General features: G+C 37.6%; 2 protein-coding genes across 2 annotated transcripts in view; one reads left to right on the top strand and one right to left on the bottom strand.

Annotated features, from left to right (window-relative positions):
• Window positions 1–226: 226 nt before the first annotated feature.
• Window positions 227–24,745, top strand: part of LOC118803167 (calmodulin-regulated spectrin-associated protein 2-like) — a gene marked incomplete at both ends in the record, with an annotated part of 29,643 nt that continues 5,124 nt past the window's right edge. Inside the window, 2 exons of the mRNA XM_036563688.1 lie at window positions 227–388; window positions 17,190–17,270. Of these exons, the coding sequence (XP_036419581.1) occupies window positions 227–388; window positions 17,190–17,270 (243 nt within the window). The remainder of the gene's footprint in view (window positions 389–17,189; window positions 17,271–24,745) is intronic.
• Window positions 6,494–20,727, bottom strand: LOC118803168 (sterile alpha motif domain-containing protein 9-like). Its single transcript, XM_036563690.1, has 4 exons — window positions 20,615–20,727; window positions 19,547–19,608; window positions 11,982–12,036; window positions 6,494–11,534 (listed from the first exon to the last, which is right to left on the bottom strand). The coding sequence occupies exon 4, from the start codon at window positions 11,476–11,478 to the stop codon at window positions 6,541–6,543; it is 4,938 nt and encodes a 1,645-aa protein (XP_036419583.1). The 5' UTR covers window positions 11,479–11,534; window positions 11,982–12,036; window positions 19,547–19,608; window positions 20,615–20,727; the 3' UTR covers window positions 6,494–6,540.

Below are 24,745 nucleotides of genomic sequence, written 5' to 3' on the forward strand. Positions count from 1 at the left end.
AATTTTTGACTATGTGACTCTAACATTGTCAGTGGACAGGGAAACATTGTGAGTACTGCTGTTGTACTTTCTACCTGCTTGTGTTTTCTTTTGTGTTCATGTTCAGCAGTTAGAGATGTAGTGATGCTTTTGTATTTGTTACTTATTGTAATGTTTGTAAACACCTTAGCAGTTGTGTTCAAACCTACCACAATCTTCACAGTTTTATTTTTTCCCACTGTTGCAGAGCTCCCACCTGGCGATGATTGACACTCTAATGATGGCATATACGGTGGAGATGATCAGTGTGGAGAGAGTGCTGAACTGTGTACAGAAATACTCACCTTTCTTCCCTGAGGAAGACTTCCCTTATGATGCAGAAGAGGCTGTGACCACCTGGATTAACAAGGTGAGATAACTGACCCAGCCACAGGTGGGATATGTTCATGTGTATAACAGGTGTAGGCGATACAGCGATGAAATTTAATATCATCACTGATAGACAAGTATCCTGATGACAATATTTAACGGGCAATATGCAACATGTTGGGAAAAATAACTGACATAGAACTAGGGAGGACTAATTTACCTTTAAACAGCTTGCTACATAATATTGAATAATATGCACACAATATTTTAAATTCCTCACTGTCTCTGCTGTGGGTTTCCTGTTATTTACTGTACAGCAGTTTTCCTGTGGTTCAGTGGTTAAATAATGAAAATAGACTTTAAATAAATACTACATGCTTTTCCTAGGGCGTGTATGGCTGGGTTCCAGAGTGACTCTGCTATAACGACAGAAAACACCTCATTTTTTAATGTGTAAAGCAGGTGGGCACGGCTTGGGAAATCACTTACAGTCTGAGGTTTCTCCAGCAGGGAGCGCTATTAGCACAAAAACCGTAAAACCTGCACCTGAAGGAGCTCATGAATGCACGTTTGCAGTAACAACTATTGAAACAACAGATGAAGTAGTTGAAAAGATGTTGGGTTGTTCTGTATTATATTATTTAATATGTGAGTTTTATTTTAAGATTTTCATTTAGTTACTATGAAGTGAAAGAAAACTGGACTGTCTAAATGATCTGAAAGAATATTCGAATTGAAGCAGACCAGAAGTAACACAGCACACCTTTTAACTGGCTTATTTGTTTGACCTGTGCCATCCGCTCCATAATTATTGGCACCTTTGGTAAAGATATGTACTTTACAGATCAGTGGGTAAAGATGTGGTAATATTATAGTAACAAGTTGAACATACCCATCAGTTACATGCTAATTTTGTAGTTTTAGTAATTTTGTATTTCTAAAGTTCTTAATAAAATGATTAAAATTATGTGCTAATATTATTTGTAAATAAATAATAAGATAAACATGATGTATATAGATATGTTATGTGGGATGTTTTCTATCATTGAACTCATTTTGGAGCTTTTTGGCAGATTTGTACTTTATAATAGAGTAACATTATTTTGTTAACAGGTAAAACACAAGGAACTTGTTGTATTTTCCAGCCCTGATTCTGTGTAATCTCAGTATATTCACCTCATCTGTTCCAGGGTAACTACACTTTAGGTAGGCCTACATGTAAAAGTAATAGAACAACCATGAGTGATTATAATACAGTAATTTTGTCATCATTTCAGTGCAGTTATCCTCATTAATCTGAGGAACTGATGTTTTTACTTGGTGTGACAGGCAGTAACTGAGAACCTAGATGGAAGGTGTAAGTTTGCAGCTCCAATACCATTTAATTTTACTGTATCACAGCCTGTAACTAATGTCATGTAATGTTACTAAAACTGCGTTGTTTTTATGCTAATAAGCAGAGGTTGGAACAAGTCACTTAGTTTCAAGTTAGTTAAGTCTCAAGTCTTGACACTTGAGTCAAGTCAAGCATAAACACAGTAACAGACATTTGAGGACGCTGCTGTGTATCAGATTTTTGGCAGGAAACAAATCCATTCATAATAAAAAGTAAGCGGCTGTGTAGAGTCCCGTCTGCAGTCAGACTCTCTGCGCTTCTTCCACTTTGGGTCTCGAGTCTTTCCAAGTCATGAGGCTCAAGTCAGAGTCATTGGTGTTCAAGTCTATCTTGATTTTATCGAGTTTCAAGTTATCAAATTTATGACTTGAGTTGGACTCGAGTCCACACCTTTGGTTATAACTCGATTATTATGTAACCCTGTAATGATTTGTAAAGAATTGCAGTGGTATATTGATTAAGCAGAAATTTGTTACAACTTGTTACCATATTACCATATCTAACATATCTTGTGAAGTGCCACCACAGAGTCTTTGTGGTTAATTAGCTCAATATTAATGAACATATGAGATTGAATTTTGAGATGAAAATATGAGATGATTTCCCCCCCCCCAAACAAAATCATTTCGCAGTGATTGGCACCTCTAGAAATTCTTGTGAAAAAATGTAAATGTAACTGAAGAATGTTCCAATTTATATTTCATATTTCATTACAAATTGGTGCTGCTAGGCGTATTGTGGAAGAAAGCAATGGAGACAAGCATCACTACTTAGAATTATTTTGATTTCTTTACACAGCAAAAGCAAGTTGGTCAATTTCAATGTGTGTACTTGCTGCATGTCCAGTCAGAGATACATTGAAATGGTATAGTTTAATCATAATTTATTACCTTTCACATTGTCAGTGCTATACCAAACCTCTTTTTTGCACATCATATTTTTTGTCCATATTACGCAGCATTAGTATTATGTAACTAAAATTAATTTCCTGCACTATTACTAAAGTTGCATCAATAATTTGATGAATTTAGGGCTGAATTAAAATTACAGCAGATTACTACTTAAAAGTTTGGACATGATTGAATGTTTTGTTTTTCATAATCTTACATCGTAAAATGTTTAATTTGTTTGATGGCAAATTTAAATCCTAGGTTATGTAACACCAAATAACCAAACTAAACTAGGGTCTGGAAGGTCACATTATGGATTGTAATGAAAAAAAAAATAAACAAGAACTTCCATTTAATTCATGCAGCTATATAAAATTAAAAAAAAAGTAGTCCAAATCTTTATGAGTTATGAGGTCCCCATCACGTTTCAGGTTAATAAATTCCTGTGACTGATCAATTTGTACTTTCAGAAGTGTGAAATCTTTCATCTCTCACTCAGTTTTCAAAAATGTTTAGTTTTATGTATTAGCAGTAGCTGTGTAGGATGAATCTTTTATTAGAATATGTAGCTGTTTCTGATTTTTTAGTTAATTTACTACAGAATAAGTTCGATAGAAATGTGGGAATACTATGTTAAATTTCATTGTTGAATGAAGAGTGGAGATTAGCATGGGTAGATTAAAATTTAATTTTAAGTTTTATTGTATATTTATATTGCATTGTTCTACGTACATTATATGTGTTACTCTTTATTAGGGCTGTACTGTATTGATATAAAATGTGACGTTCAAAATTGTCAGATGTCACAAAGACAATATGAGAAGTGATAAATTGTTATTAAAATAGTTTGCCAGTGACTGCATGTGACGCAAACACATACTTTTTTTGGATGTGTAAATAGAAATCTGTCTGACCTCTTTATTAAGCAAATAGCAAAATGTGAAATTATAAAGGCACCATTCACTACTGTGCAAAATAAAAAGAAATGAAATACTAACAGCTACTAACATCAGAACTTCTAGTAGAGGTGGGAATCTCTAGGCACCTCACGATTGGATTCGATTATGATTCAGAGGGCTGCGATGCAATTATAAAACGATTATCGATGCATCTTGAGGCATCTTTTTTCTATACAGGATTTCTTTTTTTCTCACCATGTGAGGACTTGGAACTTTTAAAGGAATATGGATCATATTTGTAATGATCCATAATGAATTCTTCCAATATTTTTTATTACTAAATCAAACGGAAGCGATGAGGCAAGTGAACTGGAAGGCTCTCATTCACTGCTCTTGTTTGGAACACATTAGACACAGGCTGCCACTCATCTGTGATAAAATGCGCAGTTACAGTGAAATAAGATCCTGTGGTAAACAGTGAAATAAGATCCTGTGTCCTCGCAGCACGTTACAGCTATCCTACTCGCTTTCTTCAGTTATTCCATAACTTCGGTTTTGGTCTCATTTACATTTTTTTTATATTTACAGCATTTAGCAGATGCTCTTATCCAGAGCAACTTACAAAAAGTGCTTTGTCTATCTAGAGAAAGTCTCTTTACTAGTTACAAATAGGTTAGAGAGAAAGCTCGTCCTCAGCTCAGATACTGAAACAAAAGCCTGTGTTGATACCGAGAGAAAAAGGAACAGAATTAAACACAGCACAGCGCAATACATTTCACTGTTGTAGAGAGTGGGGGGGGGGTCGCTGTGTCAGTAAAATATCTTCGAGATGGGATGCTGTATCCTCTGGTTGGCAGCAACTACAACCGGGCAGAAAATGGGTGGAAGCATATAATATGCTCCACAGAGGCCAAAGTGCTTCCATACGCTAGCTCAGGGGTTGACAACCTGCAGCTCTTTTACTGGCCTGAGGTGGGTCCACATCAGAGTCAGGTTTCTAGGTAAAAATAAAATAATCCTGCTTTGCAGTAAAATAAAGCTCTGCTGATCGTTCAAATACAGGCTGAAGGCTGGTGTGCAGACTGCAGGTCACATAGCAACGCAATCCTGTCTAGCTAGTAACTTTAGCTAACAGAACGGCAAAGAGAAAGATTTAAGACGAACATTTGGAGACAAATGGACTTATTCTCATTTATAAGCAACGCAGTTGGTTTCCTGGTACATTAAATCTGCAACGAGAGACTGTCAAACACTAAAAAGTTGCTGTAGTCAGCTTCTCTTTTGAATTTTCCCGTTCCACCTTAAATGGTGTCGCATTTACATTCTGGCGCCTCAGGCAGAATTTAAGGTGGAACGGGATAATTCGAACAAAAAGCTGGCGAACAAGAAGCGACTTAAGCCTTGTATGTTGAGAAACATTTTACAAGAAACTGACCTACTTTTGAGGAAAAGTTTTCTGGCGGAGATGGGAGGAAAGCGGCTATATCTGAGCTAAAGCTTAAAGCAGAGCAAAGTAAGTCTGCGTTTTCGTTTATATTATTTTTTAAAACTATACTAGGACTTTATCACATACTGAGACATATTGGACATTAAATGTTGTGGCTCCCAAGGTGGTTTCATTTTTGTTGAAAGGACAAAATGGCTCTTCTTGACATTTGGGTTGTCGACTTCTGACCTAACTAGCTTTTAATGCAGAGGGTGCGGTCGGATTTCTCTCTCATCCATTTGTGTTTTTGTTATGTGCCGCCACAGACTGTCCGGGCACTGCACTTCCGCACTTCCGAGTTCCACCTTTTGTGTTCCATCAACATTACGTTATCAATTAAAATTTAGAAAAGTGATTTTTGACATTTGTGAATCGATTCAGAATCGTCTACGTTTGCATCGCAATGCATCTAAGAATCGATTTTTGCCCCCACCCATAACTGCAAGCACGTTTTATGTGCTGTAGTGTATGAAATGTTTTTATAGGCTTGTAGTTCATGATGGAAGCACTCAGAAATTTTGAATGATCAATAATAGTAAAAACCTGTAAAATTAGTCATTTCATTTCTTAGAAATACTGGCTTTTACTGTAATTCAGCAGTTTCGGTAGTTCAACTAATTATTCTGACATACAGTATTTTACCATAATAACAACAGTGACAACCATTAAAATAAATGCAAAAGAATGTGAAATAAAGGTGATCATTTGTTTTTGTGAACTTACATTTTATTTTCTGTAAATGAACAGCAGCAGTGTTAAAATGCAGTATACATACATACATACATACATACATCATCTAAACTGCTCATCCTTCTGGGTCGCGGTGGGGTGCTGGAGCCTATCCCAGCTGTCATTGGGAGGAAGGCAGGATACACCCTGGACAGGTCGCCAGTCCATCCCAGTAAAATGCAGTATATGTATGCTTTATTTATATGCATTTTTAACAGTATATATAGAACATCTAAATGTAGACTTAAGGACATTGATAATGAATACTAGAGATTAGCATGTGTAGATTACAATTAATTTGAGTTTGACTGTGTATTCATACTGTATTTTCTGCATAGAGTTTGTGTGTGACTTTTCATTAGGCTTTCATTGTTGCATCAAAACTGCATATTCTGAATCCAGAGAAACAACAAGTATCCAAAAACATTTCTACTTAGTCCAAATAATACAATACACCATCAATAATACATTTAAGTGAATATTGCAACTTAGTGAGTCACAAAATAGCTATATGAAAAGATTTTGATAACATCTATTATACAAAAATGTGTGTCCTGCGAGAAGAGAATTAACAATTGGTTGCCCGTCTCTTGGCTTCTCCTAATTACCACAGATATCTAGAACAAAGTTTACATTTTGCAACAATATAGTTTACAGATTTCACATAGACATTATTTTGATACACAGGAAAAAATAACTGGTGCAACAGATACAGGAAATTGATTGTCTTGTTTGTGGTCTAGGTGTCTTCCATCAAGAAGGTCCATTGATGGCAAGCCCTATATTGATGATCTAGCTATCTTCATATTGAATGTCATAAGCAAGCGGTCCATCAATGGCAAAGCCTACATAGAAGGACATTTTCTCTGTACTGTGCCCACTTCTTATTCCACCAAAGTAAGTAGGCCGGACAGGGATCTGTAGTTTGCCATACTCTGCGTACAGCTGTCCTTGCTCAATAATGCCATTTACTCTGAGGAGCTTCTCTTTAATTGCCTTTTCCTTGAAGATGTCTCCGCTCTGCCAGAGAATATTTCGCCGTGAAACATCACTGACACAACCGTCAAGGACTGTTTTGCAAACTAACCTGTCTAATCCATCTGATTTTCCCACAAATAAATGGGCAATTGGGGCTCTCGCTCTAAAGATGGGAGAAAGTTGCTTTCGAGATGCGTTTCTTATCTTTTCCACATATGTAGCTATTGATTTGTCAGCATGTTTCTTTCCAGGCCATAGCAACAGCAGTGCAAGGTAGTATGGTTCTGGATACTGATGTGATAGCCCAGCTTCTTGTAAAATTTCCTTTAAAAGATCAGTCAGCTCTTTTTGGGATTTTGCCAGTTTTGATTTTGGTTGGATCAATTTCAGGATTATGTGTGTGAGCAAATGATTTGCCTTGTCCTGAAGAGATTTGTCTTTACAGTTCTGGTATATGAATGAGTGTTTTTTAGCAATTGGTTCGATCATTTCTTTCCGGACCTCCAAAAATTGGAGAATTCTTGGGAAGTAGTTTGCTCTGTTTTCTTCAAGAAACGTCCTGCATTCTTCTATTTCCATGTTTAAGCTAAGTTTGGGTTTACATGTTTTCTCACTCAGTTTTTCCTCAAATGATGAACAGAACAAAGACATGTAGTTTTTAAAATGATCAGAGATCCAGTTCCTGTTTTTGTTCTGCCTTTCTTTGTCAACCACACCTTTTTCTCTTGTGTAGGTGAAGAACCCTTCAAGGAATTCAAAAGCTTTGTCCACACATGACTTTAAGGAAATGAGGAATGGCTCATAGTCTTTTAGAACAGCAACAAGTTTCTGATTGGCATCAGTTTTATCAATGGGAATTGAGGACAGTGGCATCTTTCCTTTAAAAAATTGCTTAATGTACTCATTTTTCATGGTGTCTTTCTCCAGAAATAATGGGAGCCTCCTCACAATGTCAAAGACTGTCATAGCAATGTCAATCTCATTCATGTGTCCGGATATATTGTAGGTGTTTTGCTTCCAGTGACGTCTCTCCTCGGTATCAGCATTATCATCTGTCTTTGCCAAGATTTGAGCTCTTTGGAAAGCTTTTATTGCAGCTTTAGCTAGCTCAAGAAATTCTTTCAAATCATCAGACGTGTAAAGTTTTTGCTTTTTGCCATCCATTTTATGTTTTAGTTCATTTCGTGAGATCTGTCCAACTGTGTCAACAGTGTACGAATTTTCTTTGATGATTTTAGCATTGTTTGCCCAGTCCTTTGCAAGGGCAAAGTTTTTTTCATTCAGGTAGTAGTGCCTTGCTAAAGCTTGAGGGATTGTAAAGTCTTTGTCAAGTCTCTTCGATGCTTCAGTTAATATGTGTTGAATTTTTTTCGGTCCATCATTTCCAGATTTTATGTCTTCAATCAAAGGTGAAAATAGTGTGTCCTTCTCATCACCTTCTGTCTTGCGTTGCCGTGTGATCAGCATGCTCTTCAGTGACTGCAGTAGGTTATCTTTGCCTATTCTTCTTTCAAAAAACAGATCAGTGTGTAGCATATTGAGGATTATGTCAGCTCTTGGGCTGCTGTGCCTTTCCTCTAATGCCTTGACACACTCTGCTGCAATACGTTGATGAACAAAGCGAATAGCTTTGTACACTCCCCATTCTTCAACTTGGAACTCAATTAACAAGCATGAATAAGGCTCCATTTTATTCATTACAGATTCTTTCCCCCAGAGCCTCCTTTTAATGCCAAGGAAATCCTCACAAAGTGACAAAGAGATGGATGATTCTGCCACATATGTGTTAAGTAATGCCAAGATAGAGAAAAGTTGGGCTTCTCTGCTTCCAACATCGACATCTCTTAAGATGTTATTTGCAACATTTGCCACATATTCCTGATTGAAGTTACTTTTCATGATCATAAAACTGTAGAAGTTCTCAGGTTTGTCATGTTTTTCTTGAAGTTCTTTAAGCTTTACTTCAAAAGCATTTTGTTCATCCTTTGATAAAGCAGCAGTGATGTACTGGCTGTCAATTACACTGTTTTTGTATTTTTCTTTTGGATTTTTTGAACGTACACAATTCAAGATGACGACAAAAGCATCCATTTCACTAATGGTTTTCCTTAGGCAGTGCTGCAGCTCTTGTGTGTTCTCTGTGTCTTCTGAGTCTTCCACCAATAGCAAGACTGGGGTTTTACGTGAACATTCAATTTTTCCGCACTTTATGAGGTAATTAACTTGTTGTGCCACTTCTGTTTTTGAGATTGTGTTATCTCTTAACACAGCACATCTGAATTCTTTTCTCGAATCCCACATTACATGCATGGCTAAAGTTGTGCCACCACATCCAGGGTGGTGAAAAAGATTCACCATTACACATTTACTTGTGGGTTCATTGGTTTGGGATCTGATCATGTTCCTGACCTGGGTATATTTGTCACGTTTTATGAAAGGCTTTGTCGGAGTTTTGTCTGAAAAGTAGAAGTTCCACCATTCCACCTTGTCACCCCGGTAAAACTCTGCCTCTTTTTTGAGTTTAAAGTCTTGGAATTCTTCAGTGTCCTCTTCATACTCATTTTCACACTGGTTCTGGCACAGAATTTCCAGAGCGGGCATTGAATCCTCATCTATCTGTGTTAGAACCACTGAGCTTCCATCAACAGAAGGTAGCAGTCTGTCTGTTGTCTGATTCTGTTTTTCAAGTATAGTTCCATTGATTTCACTGAGTTCTAATTCATAGATGCTTTGACCATTGATGTCAAGTTCTGTTCTGATTTGGATGAAGTCTTTCCATTTCTGAAAAGCATTGTCCTGTGTGCATATGCTTATGATGTTCTGTGTTCCTCCGAGATTCTTGTAAAATGACATGAAAGTGTCAAAAATTGGATCATTCATGGCTTCAACAACAGAGAGAAGGAGGAAGATGACCAAGAATCTCCCTCTTGGAAGAGTATCTGGATGGCAGAGGAAGGAAATCATGTCCTGCACTTCACCAGCTCTGTGTATTAACCACTCACTAGGAGGCAGTGGTTTATCAGATTCCTTATCAATGTCCACTCTTCCATTGCACAACACCCAGCTGGTTTGTTTGTACAGGTTTAGTTTTTGTATTAACGTTCCTGGATCCCCATGAAACTGTCCTGGGCTGTGAAGATTTGCAATTCTGTTTTTTCTGTAGCTGTGACAGGATCCATTTTTCACTGAATCTGGATCGAAGTCTAACACACAGAATAATTTCAGTGCAGTCAGAAACTTTAGATTTTGCAGTTGGTCGGAGTGGCTTTTGTTCATTACAATTATGTAGTAATCGTAGTGATCAAGAGTACCACCTCCACATGTCAACAGATTCTGTAATTTTTCTCCCTGATTTAATTTTCTTTTGCTTTCAGGCTTCTTTTCTGCCTCCTTTCTCATTGTGTCTAGAACATTCAGGTCTGTAGTCACTTTAGCTAATTCAAATTGCAAATCTCTGGGGTTCCCGATTTTACATATGTCTCTGGTTGCTGCTCCATCCCTAATAAACAGTGATTTTCCTTTGCTTTTCCTCCATTCATTATCTTCATCCAGAGTCTGGGTATAATATATTTTACCCTGAACTATACTGTGACTTGGGACAACGTCCACCTCTATAACATATTTGCTAGATGAGGTGCTGTCACTGCTCAATACTTCCACAAAGCGGGGTTGTCTGATGCACCTTTTTGCAACATCAGCATTGTCTTCAAAGTATGGTTTGATGCCCTGATTAAAGTGGTCGATGATTGTATCAGTTTTATCGACACTAACCCCAACAATCTCACCATGGCAATACACAGAGTCTTTGGAATCTGCTACCCCGAAGTGGATGGTTCCATTTGTCCTCCCATTCATGCATCCTGCTGCAAACCGAAAAACCTCTTTGTTGATTTTTTTCTTCATTATATTAATATCTTCTGCTCTTCCCAAAAACTTGTATTCATGTACTGGGTCAATTAGATTACTTGGTCCTGACTCTGGTGGTAAACTGTAGTTTTCAATATATCTGTGAGAGACAGACCGCTGGTCAAATGGATAGAAACTGCACAAGCGTTTTGTGTTTGTAACTTGTGTTTTAAGGTCTTCCGGTCCTACAGATTCTTTCTGTGTAACTTGATCAGGCACATTTTTGGAGGATGCTTCTGGTTTACTTACTTTTTCCTCCATTTCTGAGGGGAGTACTGTGGACATTTCTGTTGGTTCACTTTCAGTCAAGTCACAGATGGTTGCTTCCACTTGTAATTCTGTTCTTTCAGTAAGTGTATTTCTAGAAGATGCTTCGTTTGGGCTTTTGGGTGCAGGAATCTTGCAAATGTCAGGATTGGATAAACATTTTTTCTTAGATTTTTTTTTTGATTTCTTAGGTTTTTGTGTTGGTTGTGGTACATGGACTGACATGTCATCATTTGATAACATGTCTGGTTTTCCCTCAGTATGCTCTGTTCTTCCAAGAGGCTCTGAATGTGATTGTGTTTGGGAGATGTCTATATGCATATCAGAATCTGACACATTTTCATGAGACTTTATTAATGCCTCTAATGTGTTAATGATTCTAACTGCTGGACCATGTTTAATGCCTAGTTCGCGTAAATCTCTTGGTTTAAAGCAAATTAGTTCTTTTCCTGATACTTCCTCTTCATGCAGTTTGTCAGTCCATGTTTGGTCTATCTTCAGTTCTTCAGCCAGCCATTGGCGAACATGCTCTTTTGTCCATTCCTCAACTCTAGGAGGAACTTTCATTTTGTGGCTCATTGTCCAAAGAGCAATGTAAATTACAGGATTATCTGTGACTTCCTACCAGAATTTAACTGCAAGAATAAATACGGAATAATAGTTAAGAAAATATTTTTCTTTGGATGCAGAAATAACTGTGCAAAAGAAATTTAATAGAATTTAGATTGGTTTCAAGATTACAGTCCCACAAACTTATGGTTGAAATTGTTCCATACTAGGATATACTGTAAGGTTATTTAAAATGTAACACAACCTGTATATTTGCATTATTCCATGCCATTTGAACTGTGTAACGTATAATAAAGGTGAGAGAAGAAATACAGTATTATTTTTAAAATAGTTTTAATTATTAGAAATAGAACATATCAAAATTTACACTGTTAGACAAATAGATTATGCAAAGAAATGCATTTTTGTCTTAATCCACAAAATGGCACTGTTTCTTTCTGGTGCGAACAAGGTTTCTGTCAGAGGAGTTATTGTTAGGAACATTTTGATAGTGTAGTGGATTACATGCTTACCTTGCACAGGGAGAGTGGGGGTTGATCTGGCATATTCAGGCAGGAATCAGAAACCCTGCATTAACATACCAATAAGAGTCATTACTTTCATTTGCAATTGCAAATTGCTCTTGAAACAGGCATTTGTATAACAAGTAAAGATAAATATCATTATCATCATCGTCATTAACCGCTTAATCCAGACAGGGTCGCAGTAGCAGTTGGGAGAGAAGAGAATCCCAGATGACCCTGTCCCCTGCAACTTCCTCCAGCTCATTCCGGGGGAGCCCAAGCCACTCCCAGGCCAACTTGGAGATATAATCCCTCTGGTGGTTCCTAGGACGACCCAGGGGTCTCGTCCCAGCTGCCTTATGGCTAAGCTCCCTCTTCACCACTACAATCCGGTACAGTGACCGCATTAATACTGCTGCCTGTCCCAGCTTGCGACCGATCTCACGATCCCTCTTCCCATCACTCGTGAACAGAACCCCGAGATACTTAAACTCCTCCACCTGGGGCAGGTCTTTTCCCCTTACCTGGTCTTTTCCCCTTACCTTTTTCCGGGCTAGGACCATGGACTCAGACTTGGAGGTGCTGATCCGCATACCAACAGCTTCACACTCCGCTCCATTGAGCGCTGGAGGCATCCATGCGAGCCAGCCAAAAGAACAACATCTTCTGCAAGTAGCAGAGACGCCACCCTCCGGCCTCCACACATAATGCCCTCCTGACCTCAGGTATGCCTTGACACCCTGTCCATGGATATCATGAACAGGAGTGGAGACAAGGCACGACCTTGGCAGAATCCAACGCTAACACTGAACGAGCCTGACTTAATGCTGAGTATATGAACAGAACTCTCACTCCGGGAGTGCAGAGATTGAATGACCCAGAGTAGTAGTCCCGGAGGACCTCCCACAAGATATCTTGGGGAACGGGGTTGTAAGCCTTCTCCAAGTCCAGGAAACATATGTAGACTGGGTTGGCAAACTCCCAAGCCCCCCCAAGAATCTGTGAGAGGGTGAAAAGCTGGTCCATTGTTCCAAGACCGGGACGAAATCTGCATTGTTCCTCCTCAATCTGAGGTTCAACTACCGGTAGTTGGCATACACCCTCCGGTCCCCTTTTTTAAAAATAGGGACCACCACCCCGGTCTGCCAGTCCAGTTCCTCAAAGTGCTCCTTCCACTGACCAACAATATCCTCATTTGAAGTCAGAGTTTCTCCACCCCCGCCGAATACAGCTTGGGCGAAGCCACCCCGACTGCTCCTGAGTCACCGGACAGTTGTCCAGGACCTCACTGAGGCCAACCGAAAGTCTTTTTCCATGTCCTCGCTGAACTCCTCCCGCGCCCTTGCTTTTGCTTCTGCCACCATTGCCGCTGCCGCCTTTTTTGCCTGTTGGTACCTGTCTGCTGAGTCGGGAGTCCTCCAGGCCATCCAGTCCCTAAAGGCCTCTTTCTTCAGCTTGATGGCCTTCCTCGCCACTGGTGTCCACCAGGGGGTTCTTGGGTTACCGGCCTGACAGGCACCAACAAGCTTTTGGCCACAGCTATGCCTGGCAGCTTCCACAGTGTAGGATTTGAACAGGGTCCATTCAGACTCCATGTCCCCTACCTCCTCTGGAACATGAGAAAAGCTCTCCCGGACTTCGGAGTTACAATCATTCCGAACAAGGGCCTCTGACAGTCGTTCCCAAGACATCCTCACTATTTGTTTGGGCCTACCTGGTCTGACCATCAGTCTTCCCTGCCATCTGATCCAACTCACCACCAGACGGTGATCGGTTGACAGCTTAGCACCTCTCTTCCCCCGAGTGTCCAGAACATATGGTCCCAATCAGATGAAACGACAAAGTCGATCATTGAACCCAAGGAGCTCTGGTACGAGTGTAGATCAGGCAGGCCGTTCTTCCCAATCAGACTTCTCCAGGTCTCCCAGTCATTGCCAACACAAGTATTGAAGTCTCCCAGCAAGACTATGGAGTCTGTAGGCGGGGCCCTTTCCAGAACCCTGCCCGCTCACTCCAAGAAGGCTGAATACTCCGACCTGTTGTTTGGTGCATAAGCACACACAACAGTCAAAGTTTTCCACTCTGCGATTTAAATTCTCATTGAGACGACCCTCTTGTCCACCGGGACAAACTCCAGCTACACGGCAGCCAGCTGGGGACTCGTGAGTATCTCCACACTCACCCGGCGCCTGTCACCCTGTACAACTCCTGAGTAGGAGAGGGACCAATCCCTATCAAGGAGTTTGGTTCCAGAGCTGACACTATAGGTGGCGGTGAGCCCAACTATATCTAGTTGGTACATCTCAATCTCCCACACAAGCTCCGGCTCCTCCGGGGGACCTCAATGAGGTTACATTCCATGTACCAAGAGCCAGTTTCCGCCGCAGGGGTCTATGCCGCCAAGGGCCTCCCTGTCATCTCCCACAGCCTATACGGCACTGCACCGGTCCCCTCATGCTGGACCTTGTGGGTGGTGGGCCCACATGGTCCCAAGATAAATATATCTTAATATATATATAATTATCCATATTTATTTTGCCTGCTATATAAATAAGAGCACCTGATGAATATCTAAATATAAGGACAAAGTTTTTTGAAAGTATACATTGCTGTGAAAAAGTGTTTGCCCCTCACCTGATTTCTTCTATTTTTGTTAATTTGTCACATTTAAATATTTAGATCATCCAACTATTTTTAATAAAAGATAAAGACAACACAAGTAAACACAAAATGCAGCTTTTAAAAAATCATTACATTTATTGAAGATAAAAAAAAAAATTCAAATCTATATCACCCATGTGAAAAAGTAATTGCCCCCTAAATCTAATAACTGGTTCTGCCACTCTTGGCAGTGACAACTGCAATCAAATGTTTGTGATAACTTGTGATGAGTCTTTTACATCGCTGTGGAGGCATTTTGACCTTTTTAAGGTCTTGCCACTGCATCTGAATGGGATTCAGGTCAGGACTTTGACTTGGCCACTCCGAAACCTTAATTTTGTTTCTTTTGAGCCATTCAGAGGTGGACCTGCTTGCGTGCTTCAGGTCATTGTCCTGCTGTATAACCTAACAGAGCTTTAGTTCACAAACTGATGGGTAGACATTCTTCTTCAGGATTTTCTGATAGAGAGCAGAATCCACAGTTCAGACCATCCAGGTCTTGCAGAAGCAAAGCAGCTCTAAACCATCATGCTACCACCACCATGTTTGACTGTTGGAATGATATATTTATGGTGGAAAAAAGTGTTACATTTACGCCAGATGTAACAGTACCCATGTCTTCCAAAATATTCCACGTTTAAATCATCAGTCCACAGAATATTATCTCAAAAGTCTTGGGGCTCATCTAGATATTTTTTGGCAGATGAGATGAGCCTGTGTGTTCTTTTTGGTCAGCAGTGCTTTGCGCCTTGTAACTCTCCTATGGATGCCGTTTTTGCCTAGTGTCTTTCTTATTGTGGTATCATGTACATTGACCTTAACTGAGGCAAGTGAGGCCTACAGTTCTTTAGATGTTCATCTGAGTTCTTTTGTGACCTCCTGGATAAGTAATCGATGTGCTCTTGGTGAACTTCTGGTAGGCTGGCCACTCCTGAGAAGGTTTGCTGCTGTTCTGAGTTTTCTCAGGATAATGGCTCTCACTGTGGTTCACTGGAGTCTCAGAGCCATAGCAGTGGCTTTGTAACCCTTTCCTGCTTGGTAGATTTGAATGAATTTGTTTTACATCTGTATTTGAATTTCTTTAGAATGATGCATCATGTGCTGCTTTTTGAGACCTTCTAGCCTGCTTCACATTGCCAGACAGGTTCTATTTAAGTGATGTTTAGATTCAACAGGTCTGTCAGTAATCAGGTCTGGGTGTCAACTGAGTAGTCAACTGAATTTGGTTAACTAGCTGATTTAGTAGCTAATGGTGCAGTTACTTTTTCACATAGGCCCAGGTAAGGCTGAACAACATTTTTCCTTCAATAAATGAAATCATTATTTAAAAACAGCATTTTATGTTTACATGGGTTATCTTTGTCTAAGATTAAAAGTAGTTTGATGATCCGAAACATTCAAGTGTGACAAAAATGCAAAAATAAAAGAAATACTTTTTCAGTGTACGTCACATTTTTTTGCTTTGAGGAAAAGATTGAAGTGAGAAGAACGAAGTGTAAACTTCAGTAAATAAAACAGTTTCTTTTGGCTGAATAATTTGCATTCAGAAGTAATGGATTGCAGTACATCACAATCGGATGTAACACAACATATAGGAAATCTTCATAAGTAGAAAAAAATCGGAAATCTTTAGAAGTTGGAAAAAAAACATTTCAGACAGGTGAGAGGAGTAAAATTACCAATATATTTTTCATTCAGCAAGGGGTCTTAGGTAGATTGTTTTTTGTGCTTAAAAAATTGATGGAGAGACTAGTCTTTTGCAACCAATAAATGAGACAATGACTGGGATTTTTTACTGTAGATATTTTACTTAATTCTTTCCTTCTGGCTTGATTTTTTCTTAAATTACTGAAATATACTATAAATGTGATTGTATTTAAACAAACACACAACATTATGTTTGTTTGACATTTGACATTTATTGTTTGATATCCTGCTGATTTTGTTTTTTTTTAAAGAAATATAGTGGACTGCAGTACACACACTTAGTTGGCAACAATGTGTTACTTTATTTACATTACTAAGAAATTAGCTCTAGCCAGTGACATTAGCTAGCTATGAAATACTCTTATGATTAGTCAACATCAGCTAGCTGCTACCATGCACTGCATATCAGCAAATTAAGATTTTTATCTTTTTTAGACAGATAATGATACAAAAGCATGTCTGTAGCAATGTACGTCATCTGGAAGAAAGGACGTTACTGTGAGGTCATAAGCAAATTTCATTCATTTCAGCTTTTACTATTTTTATCTAGGTTTATCATCTTTATCTATGTTCAGCATAGTCAGTGGTGTAAATGGGCCAGAACAAATTAGGACACGGTTCTTGCCTCACTACACTAAATAATCGGTTGTTTTGGTAAGAGGTTCACAAAAAGGCTGCTAGTGCATTGAATTTTGGACTTCGTATTGGCATCAATAAAGTTAATTTCCAGACCAATAGTATTTTAGTTTAGTATGTTTGAATTAATGTTTATCTAATCAATCTAATTATTTGGTTTAGATTAGAGGAAATCTCACTATGTGGCATGTGTGTGGATGTGTTTTAATGCAGGTCAATGAATACTTAAGAGAGATTATGGCTCAAGAGCAGACAGCAAGGAATGCGCTTGAGACCAAACCTGCAGGTCTGAAGGTGAGTATTTGTTCATGCACTTACAAGACTGTGCTTGATTCATGAAAGAATGATACCAAATAGTCACCAGTACAGTTACTGCTTTGTGTGAGATACGCAGGTTTACAGCACCATAGTAATAGTGGCTGTTGAAAAAGTACATCTGTCAAACAGAAGCCTCATCAGTGACTAGAAGAGAAGGATGTATAAATATATACTGATGTCATAAACATAAAAGAAGCCCTTATATCACAAATTATTAGAGAAGCTTTTTGTTTTTCATCTAAATTTTAATTTAAAGACTGTTACTTTGATTATATGGAATCTGTTATGATAATATACCAGGTAATTTACAAGTGACCAGAAGGTCAGCAAAGTAAATGTTAATATTGTATCCAGAGGTGGACAGTGCCTATTGCCCTTGGCCACAACATTTTACATTTTGGCCACTAAAAATGTCGATAATGTGGCTGAAGTGCCCTCTGGCTTTGAAGATTTCTTTTGCCTTTTTTGCATTTTGTTTCAGTAAGTCAGAATAAATCATGCTTATTAATTGTAAATACGATGTATATTTGATAAACACATTATTCTGGCCACAAGTTTTTAATTTTAGCACCTTTATGGGCTTTCAGGTCTACATATGGGTGCAACCCAAGTCATCATAATATGATTGCCCAAAAAGGCACACAAATGCGCAAGATTGTATGCTGCATGAGAGAAATCTGTAATTATTCTCTTTGCTTGCTTAAGAGTGTGCTGAGTATAAATGGAGTCAACTGAAGGAAGTGATGTTCCAGTTATTTTTGAAGCATTACCGACAGTACCTTGCAATATATTATTATTATCATTATTATTTGGAAATCTATATTTCCATACCCAACTGTAATAGATGACACAAGAACACAGTCGATAATGGATGAATAAAATTTAATCAATAGATCTCTTCGTACTTTGCGTTTTTTTAAATTGTCTCAAAAAGAGCAACTTTTGTTAAGATTTTTGAAAGATATGATCAGAATTAATGCTTCACTTCAAAGAATTGCTAATGTGAGTTCGCAAAAACTTGAAAGAATTTACAACAGATGTTGATCATCTCAAAACCTGCACTGTTTTTACATTCTTTTTTTTTTCATATAATCAACAATGATCCCCACTGTTTTTGATGTATTAAGCAGGAGGTCGTTGTTAGTACACCATGTTTCTGATCGATTCACCACCTGCCGATTACTAGTCCTATTAGTATCTGTGGTAAGGCTTCATCAGTGAGTAGAAGAGAAGGATGTATGAATATACTGAGTTCGTAAAAAAAACATACTAATGTCATAAACATAAAAGAAGCCGTTATATCACAAATTAGAGAAAAGCTTCTTGTTTTTCATCTAAATTTCAATTTAAAGACTGTTACTTTGATTATATGGAATCATATAATCAAAGTAACAATCATTATATTTATGGTAATATATCAGGCAATTTACCAGTGACCAAGAGGTCAGCAAGGAAAATGTTAGTGTTATAACCAGAGGTTGACAGTGCCTATAGGCCAGTGCCCCTGGCCACAATATTTCACATTTTGGCCAAAAAAATTGGAGAGATTGTGGCTCAAGTGCCTTCTAGATTTCTTTTGCCTTTTTGCATTTTGTTTAATAAGTCAGACTAAATCATACTTGTTAATTGTAAATTCTGGCCACAAGTTTTTAATTTTAGCACAATTTCTGTGGGCTTGCGGGTCTACCTCTGGATGTAACCCAAGTCATCATAATATGATTGCACAAGTGATCTTTATAGTTTGATCATTTGAGCATGCCTAATTTTTTCAGTGTTTGTGTGTTTGTGACACACCTGGACGTGCCTTACTTGTCCAACCTGTTCTTTTATGTCAGTTTAAACATACCACTTCCTTGACAAACGCACCCTGCTTGCTATAGCAACTGCATTTGAATAACAAATTCATAATAGCTCTGCGCTAAACAAGTAGGGTTATAATTTACATCGTGTTGAATAAATTTGTGCAACAATTAAAATTAAAGACTTAAAGATTAAGTTTGGCCCACTACATTTGCTCTTCTCTAAGAAACTACTACAAATATGGATTTTACTTAAGAACGTATAATATGTATAATATGTCCAATAAGAGTCACAACTGAAAACTTTCTAAAATTGTATGTGGAAAAGATTCAAGATGTCAAGATTCTGAATTATATATATATATGTAAAATGTTTTGTACTGAATACTTAAGAGTTAAGAGTAACACATGAACAAGCTGTAAACAGGAAACAGTTCAGCAGGAAAATCTTACCTCCTGTTGCTCCTTTAACTGTATTCTGTCATTTAAGCATGAACTCCTTAGTCCAGGTGCATCTGCATTTATAGATGAAAATGTAAAAAATCAAAATCAAAAGGGAGGACAATGTAAAAAAAAATGTAAAAAATCAAAATCAAAAGGGAGGACAATGTAAAAAAAAATGTAAAAAATCAAAATCAAAAGGGAGGACAATGTAAAAAAAAATTATCAAAAGGGAGGACAATGTAAAACCTGGGACAACTAAAAGTGGTCTGAAAGCACATGTAGTTGTCATTCTGACCATTCTGTGTGGCACAATGTAGGTTTACTACGTCATTGTTAAATTCTATTAACAATCTATTGTTAAACAATAACAATCTATTGTTTAATTCTATTCTACAGTTGAATTGGCAGTTTGTCTTTTACTTGCTCCACTAGTCTTAACAGGTACAGGTACAGTATGAATGATGTGTGGCTCTGTTTTGTGCTGTGCACTGATCTTAAATCAATGCATAAATCAGATGACAAGAGTAAGTCAAACACAGAAACACAAAGTCAAATCAACACTGTTGACAGTGTGGTTTTTACGTAGAAAATATTCTGAAGCTCAGTATAAATAAATGTGAGTATCACATAGAACAGTGTTTCTTAATTCCACAGTTTCAAGAATTCTCTGGACATTTTGATGTGATATAACTGATCCAACTCGGAAATGGCATGACAGTTATCTAATGAGCTGGATCAGGTATGTTTTGGCAGGGAATACGTAAGCACTGGAGTTGAGAACCGCTGACACAGAGTAAGGCTTACATAACATCTGCACAGTAAATACAAAGACACATTTGAAATGAATGAGTGCAATTCATGGTTTTAACAACATGAATTAATGTTTAAGGAAATGATTAATGCTGCCTTTGCATGTTGCATCTTTCTTCATTGTTTAGAAGACAAAATTTTAGCTACCCTTTTGGTCAATAAACTTCTGGTATTTGAAACAACAAATATAATAATATTTGGCCTATCTTGAGGAGGTATTCAGGGTTTAAATGAAAGCTTAAAGTAGAAAATGACTGAAAATCTTACCTGTGTTGATTAAACTGTGTTCTCTCACTCAGATATTAGCTTTTTGGGTGATTCAGATGAATCTGAGTTTAATTAAAGTGATAATTACAAAGCTTGTTGTTGAGGTGGCTGACTGTATGTCCACTGGCTGTGCATCATATTCATTGACCATGCACTTTATATGCTGTGAGTTAAGAACTGCCCAGGTAGAATTTTTAGGGAGTGGCTAGTGAAATAGTTGACACAGCCTCTTAGACAACCCCATTTTGGTAACTGTAGCAACTATATTAGAAATAAACTGGTCATAATAGCCCTACCTTAGATGACTGCTTTCTTTCCAGAACAATATATCCTACAATATAACAAACATTAACATTTTAATTAAACCAGTTAACTTTCAGTACTTTCAGTACTTCAGTCATACATCTTCCTATTTAGTGAAATTTGTTCAAATATTGACTAAAATTAATATAACTAAAGAGAATGATAAAGATCACTCTACTGACATCTTGAGTGTCATATCCACCCAAATGTCTTATGTGACCTCTTCACATCCTCTTCCTCTCTGCATCCCCAATGATTTTCTGTCCTTAGGTCATAGTAAGTGTCTACCTTTTTCTTGCTCGTCCAGTCATAATAGGTATTTAGTATCAAGCAGATATGTGAGAAAACAAAAGCCTCAATGTTGCTTTTATAGTTTACATTATACTTTATCTTTTTGCATCAACAGTTCAGCACAGGCACTTATTTCCCTGCAGAAAAGAAAACACAGATTGACAGTATGGTTTAACATACAGAATATTCAAAAGTTCAACATAGCTAAAGGGGCACGGTGTCGCATAAAATAATCTTTCATTATTTACAGACTTTAAACAAAAACACAAATACAAACCAATGCTGTGACAGAAATGGATCTCTATTTGCTGTCATAAAATGGAATTCCGGAGTGATTTTAAAAACACTACATTAGCTTGCACATTGTGAGTCATTTATTTTTATGCGTTGGACAGAAGAACATTTGCTAACATTAACAGTGGCACTGAAAATCAGACTCATGAATCTCTGGAGAAACACTTAAAAAAATATATATATATATATATTTATATATATATATATATATATATATATATAGTATAGAGTATAGAGATGATATAGAGATGGTATAGAGATGTTCCCCCACCATCTCCACTCCACGTTCACCTTCCTCGAACAGAGGCATATGTGCTGGCTGGGCCATGTCACACACTTTACAGATGGCCTGATACTGAAAGTCCTCCTCTTTGGAGAGCTGGCGTCTTGAAAGAGACAAATTGGACAACGCTATTTATGTTACAAGGACATCTTCAAGCGTGACCTTAAGGCCCTCTCCATCAATGCGAATTTCTCACCTCAGACAGGTGTATCTGGAAACCGGAGGTGAAGAAAGATTTTGCCAGGTATGAGACCATCTTCCGTCAATCAGTCAACCTTTATTTCAATTTGGAAGTACATTGAGGGTGACCTTCATTTATACCAAGCAAATTAAACAGGGATTGAAAGATAAGTTACAATTAAACTAAAAACAGCAAGACTAAATGAACAGAGTAAATGAAGAAAATAAAACAAATAAAAGTTCAAATAAGAAATAGAGATAAAACAGCAGTAAAGGAGTTCCACCTTAAATGGTGCCTGATTGGCTCAGTGGTCTGAGGCACTAGAATGTAACTGATGCACCATTTCAGGTGGAACACTGTCACTTACGTATTGGATTAGACAGCCATAGCGGACGCTGTTTGAATCATTCCACCAGGGGTGCAAACCCATGATCTCCCGGGATCAATGGCTGCCTACTGTGTAGTGCAATAATAATAAGTGATTAGGGATCCATTTCTTTGAAATTAATCCTTCCCTTAATTCATGGTACTAACTGAGGTGTCTAGTTAAAAAACAGCTTAAATTTGCTTGCTTCCGCTCGACTAACATTTTGATAGATGAATTTCCAGAATTTGTAACACTAGGCGTCATTACATTTGGCATACTTTGGGGAATTGGGCATAAGCGGGTTAGGATTTTAAAATTTAAACCAGAGAAATGCATGTTAATCAATTAATTTTTTGCTTTTTGACAATTGTTTTTAAAGATCTTAAAGCAAACACTAAATGCATTTTTGCATTTCCCTGTATCTGTTCTGTGTTCTCTCTCTCATGTATGAGCTCTTCAGAAAGTCCAGTGGTATCTGTATTTATTCATGCAAGTTTAGAAGTGAGTGCTTTATAGCTTGCCTGTAACTGACATGGCTGACTTCAGGTCCGGTCAGATCCAGCTGTGATTTGGATTGAATTGTTTTATGGGCTAAAATTGACAAATAAAGTTATATATGTTTTTAACAATTAACGTTGAACAACCTTGTTATGTGCATTGCTCTTAACTGCACTGTCATCACTGGAATTGAAACAGCCACACCTTCCCTCATTTCATAAAATGTATTGACATGTACCTAAAAAATGCATAAAAATGCTTTAGCTTAGTGAGTAGAAGAACGTATTTTAGAGTAGGGAAACACTATATGACCGCTGTCATTCATAGCAGTTTTTAATCGATTAGGAAGCCGAAACACTCAATTATTATACATTGCATGTATTTTATCAATGTAGAACAGAAATACAAAGGATTAGGGTCTTTCACCTACGTATACACCTGAGCTGAAAATGTTCATAGTTCATCAAGAACTGAAAAGATAAAGATCATACCCTGCTAGTCTCTGTTGTGAGGGCTGCATGAATTTCAGAATTGTCCAAAGACAGACAAATCAGGCACACACAATTCTGTCTTTGGGTACTTCTTTTTAAGATGTTTCAAAGGCTCAGCCAGACGTCTGTTCTTTTCTGTGTTTGGGTAGTAATACAGTCCTAAACTGTACAAACAAAGTGCTTCTCTCAAACTGTGATGACATAATTATTTTCTGTTAAAAGAAATATTCCTTTCTCATTACTTCCTTTTCAGTACTCTATTTAGAAACAATTACAGACAGTTACAGTATGCATCATTTAAAAGGCCTGTGATGATCCCTGCCTTTGAACAAGACACAGCAAGTTATGATTGAATAAAATTATGAATGGCTGATGCTGCTTGAAAACCAAGAAATTAGCCAGTAAAAATGGTCTAAAAAACTACCTTAAAACAAAATTTTTGTGAATAAAATGTAAATCTTACAGAGCTGTTCCTGAATGAAAACTTGAATCTGTTTAACTCTGATTGGGGCTCTTCATTGTTTAGCACAGGGATCTGTCCATCAGTTTTATGTTAGGGTTATTAGGTGCTTCAACAGGTTGTTTCAAACTATAGACCATTGTCACTGTAAGAACAGCAAAGAAAACACCTCAGTATGAGCACAGATCTTGTTCCTAATCTGCACACAATTGAATTTGCACAGTCACCTGGTACAGGAAGCACGCATTGTCACAAGTGGCTAATTTTGTTCCTTTCATATATACAACAAAATAGTACAGTTGGAAAGCTATTAGACCCAGTGTTTGTATTGATAAGGACATGTTCCCACACAGGCTATACATTTTTACTGTTCGTGAATCAGTAAATTTCTCCAACATAGAGGTATTAAATTAGAATGATTTAGTGAAGGAAAATCAAAATAAGTCATAACAAATTCTCTGTTTAAAATGGATGGACATACTAGCTGGCTAAATGGTTTCTCGCATGATGGCATGATACAAAATCATATGGGAGTGTACGCAAAAGCATTCAGAGGTTGTGAACTTTGTAGGGTAAATAAAGAGCTGTTTCAAATGTTGTTAAGGTGTGGACTAATGAAAAAATAATGTTATTAACTGGTAACATTAGGAGTGGAGCCACAGCAAGAAAACAAATGTTACAAATAGATAGTAAACTAGTAAATTAAAAGTACTCCCTAGTTGAGGAACCCTGGTGCATGGTCAACACAGACACCATGTATCATGCACAAGAAGCAAAAATAATTGACATCTCAGAATGTCAGGACAAGTGTGAATAACAAGTAAGACATTATTTTTCTGCTTACATTCAGAATTTAGTTTAAATCCCTTACAAATCTATTATCTCAAAAGACAGAAGAAAAACAGAAAAATAAAATATTTTGATCAACAGATAAGGAATAATTGATGTGTAGTATTCACTGTA

This window comes from Colossoma macropomum, unplaced genomic scaffold, assembly GCF_904425465.1.
Source record: "Colossoma macropomum unplaced genomic scaffold, Colossoma_macropomum, whole genome shotgun sequence".
NCBI lineage: Eukaryota > Metazoa > Chordata > Actinopteri > Characiformes > Serrasalmidae > Colossoma > Colossoma macropomum.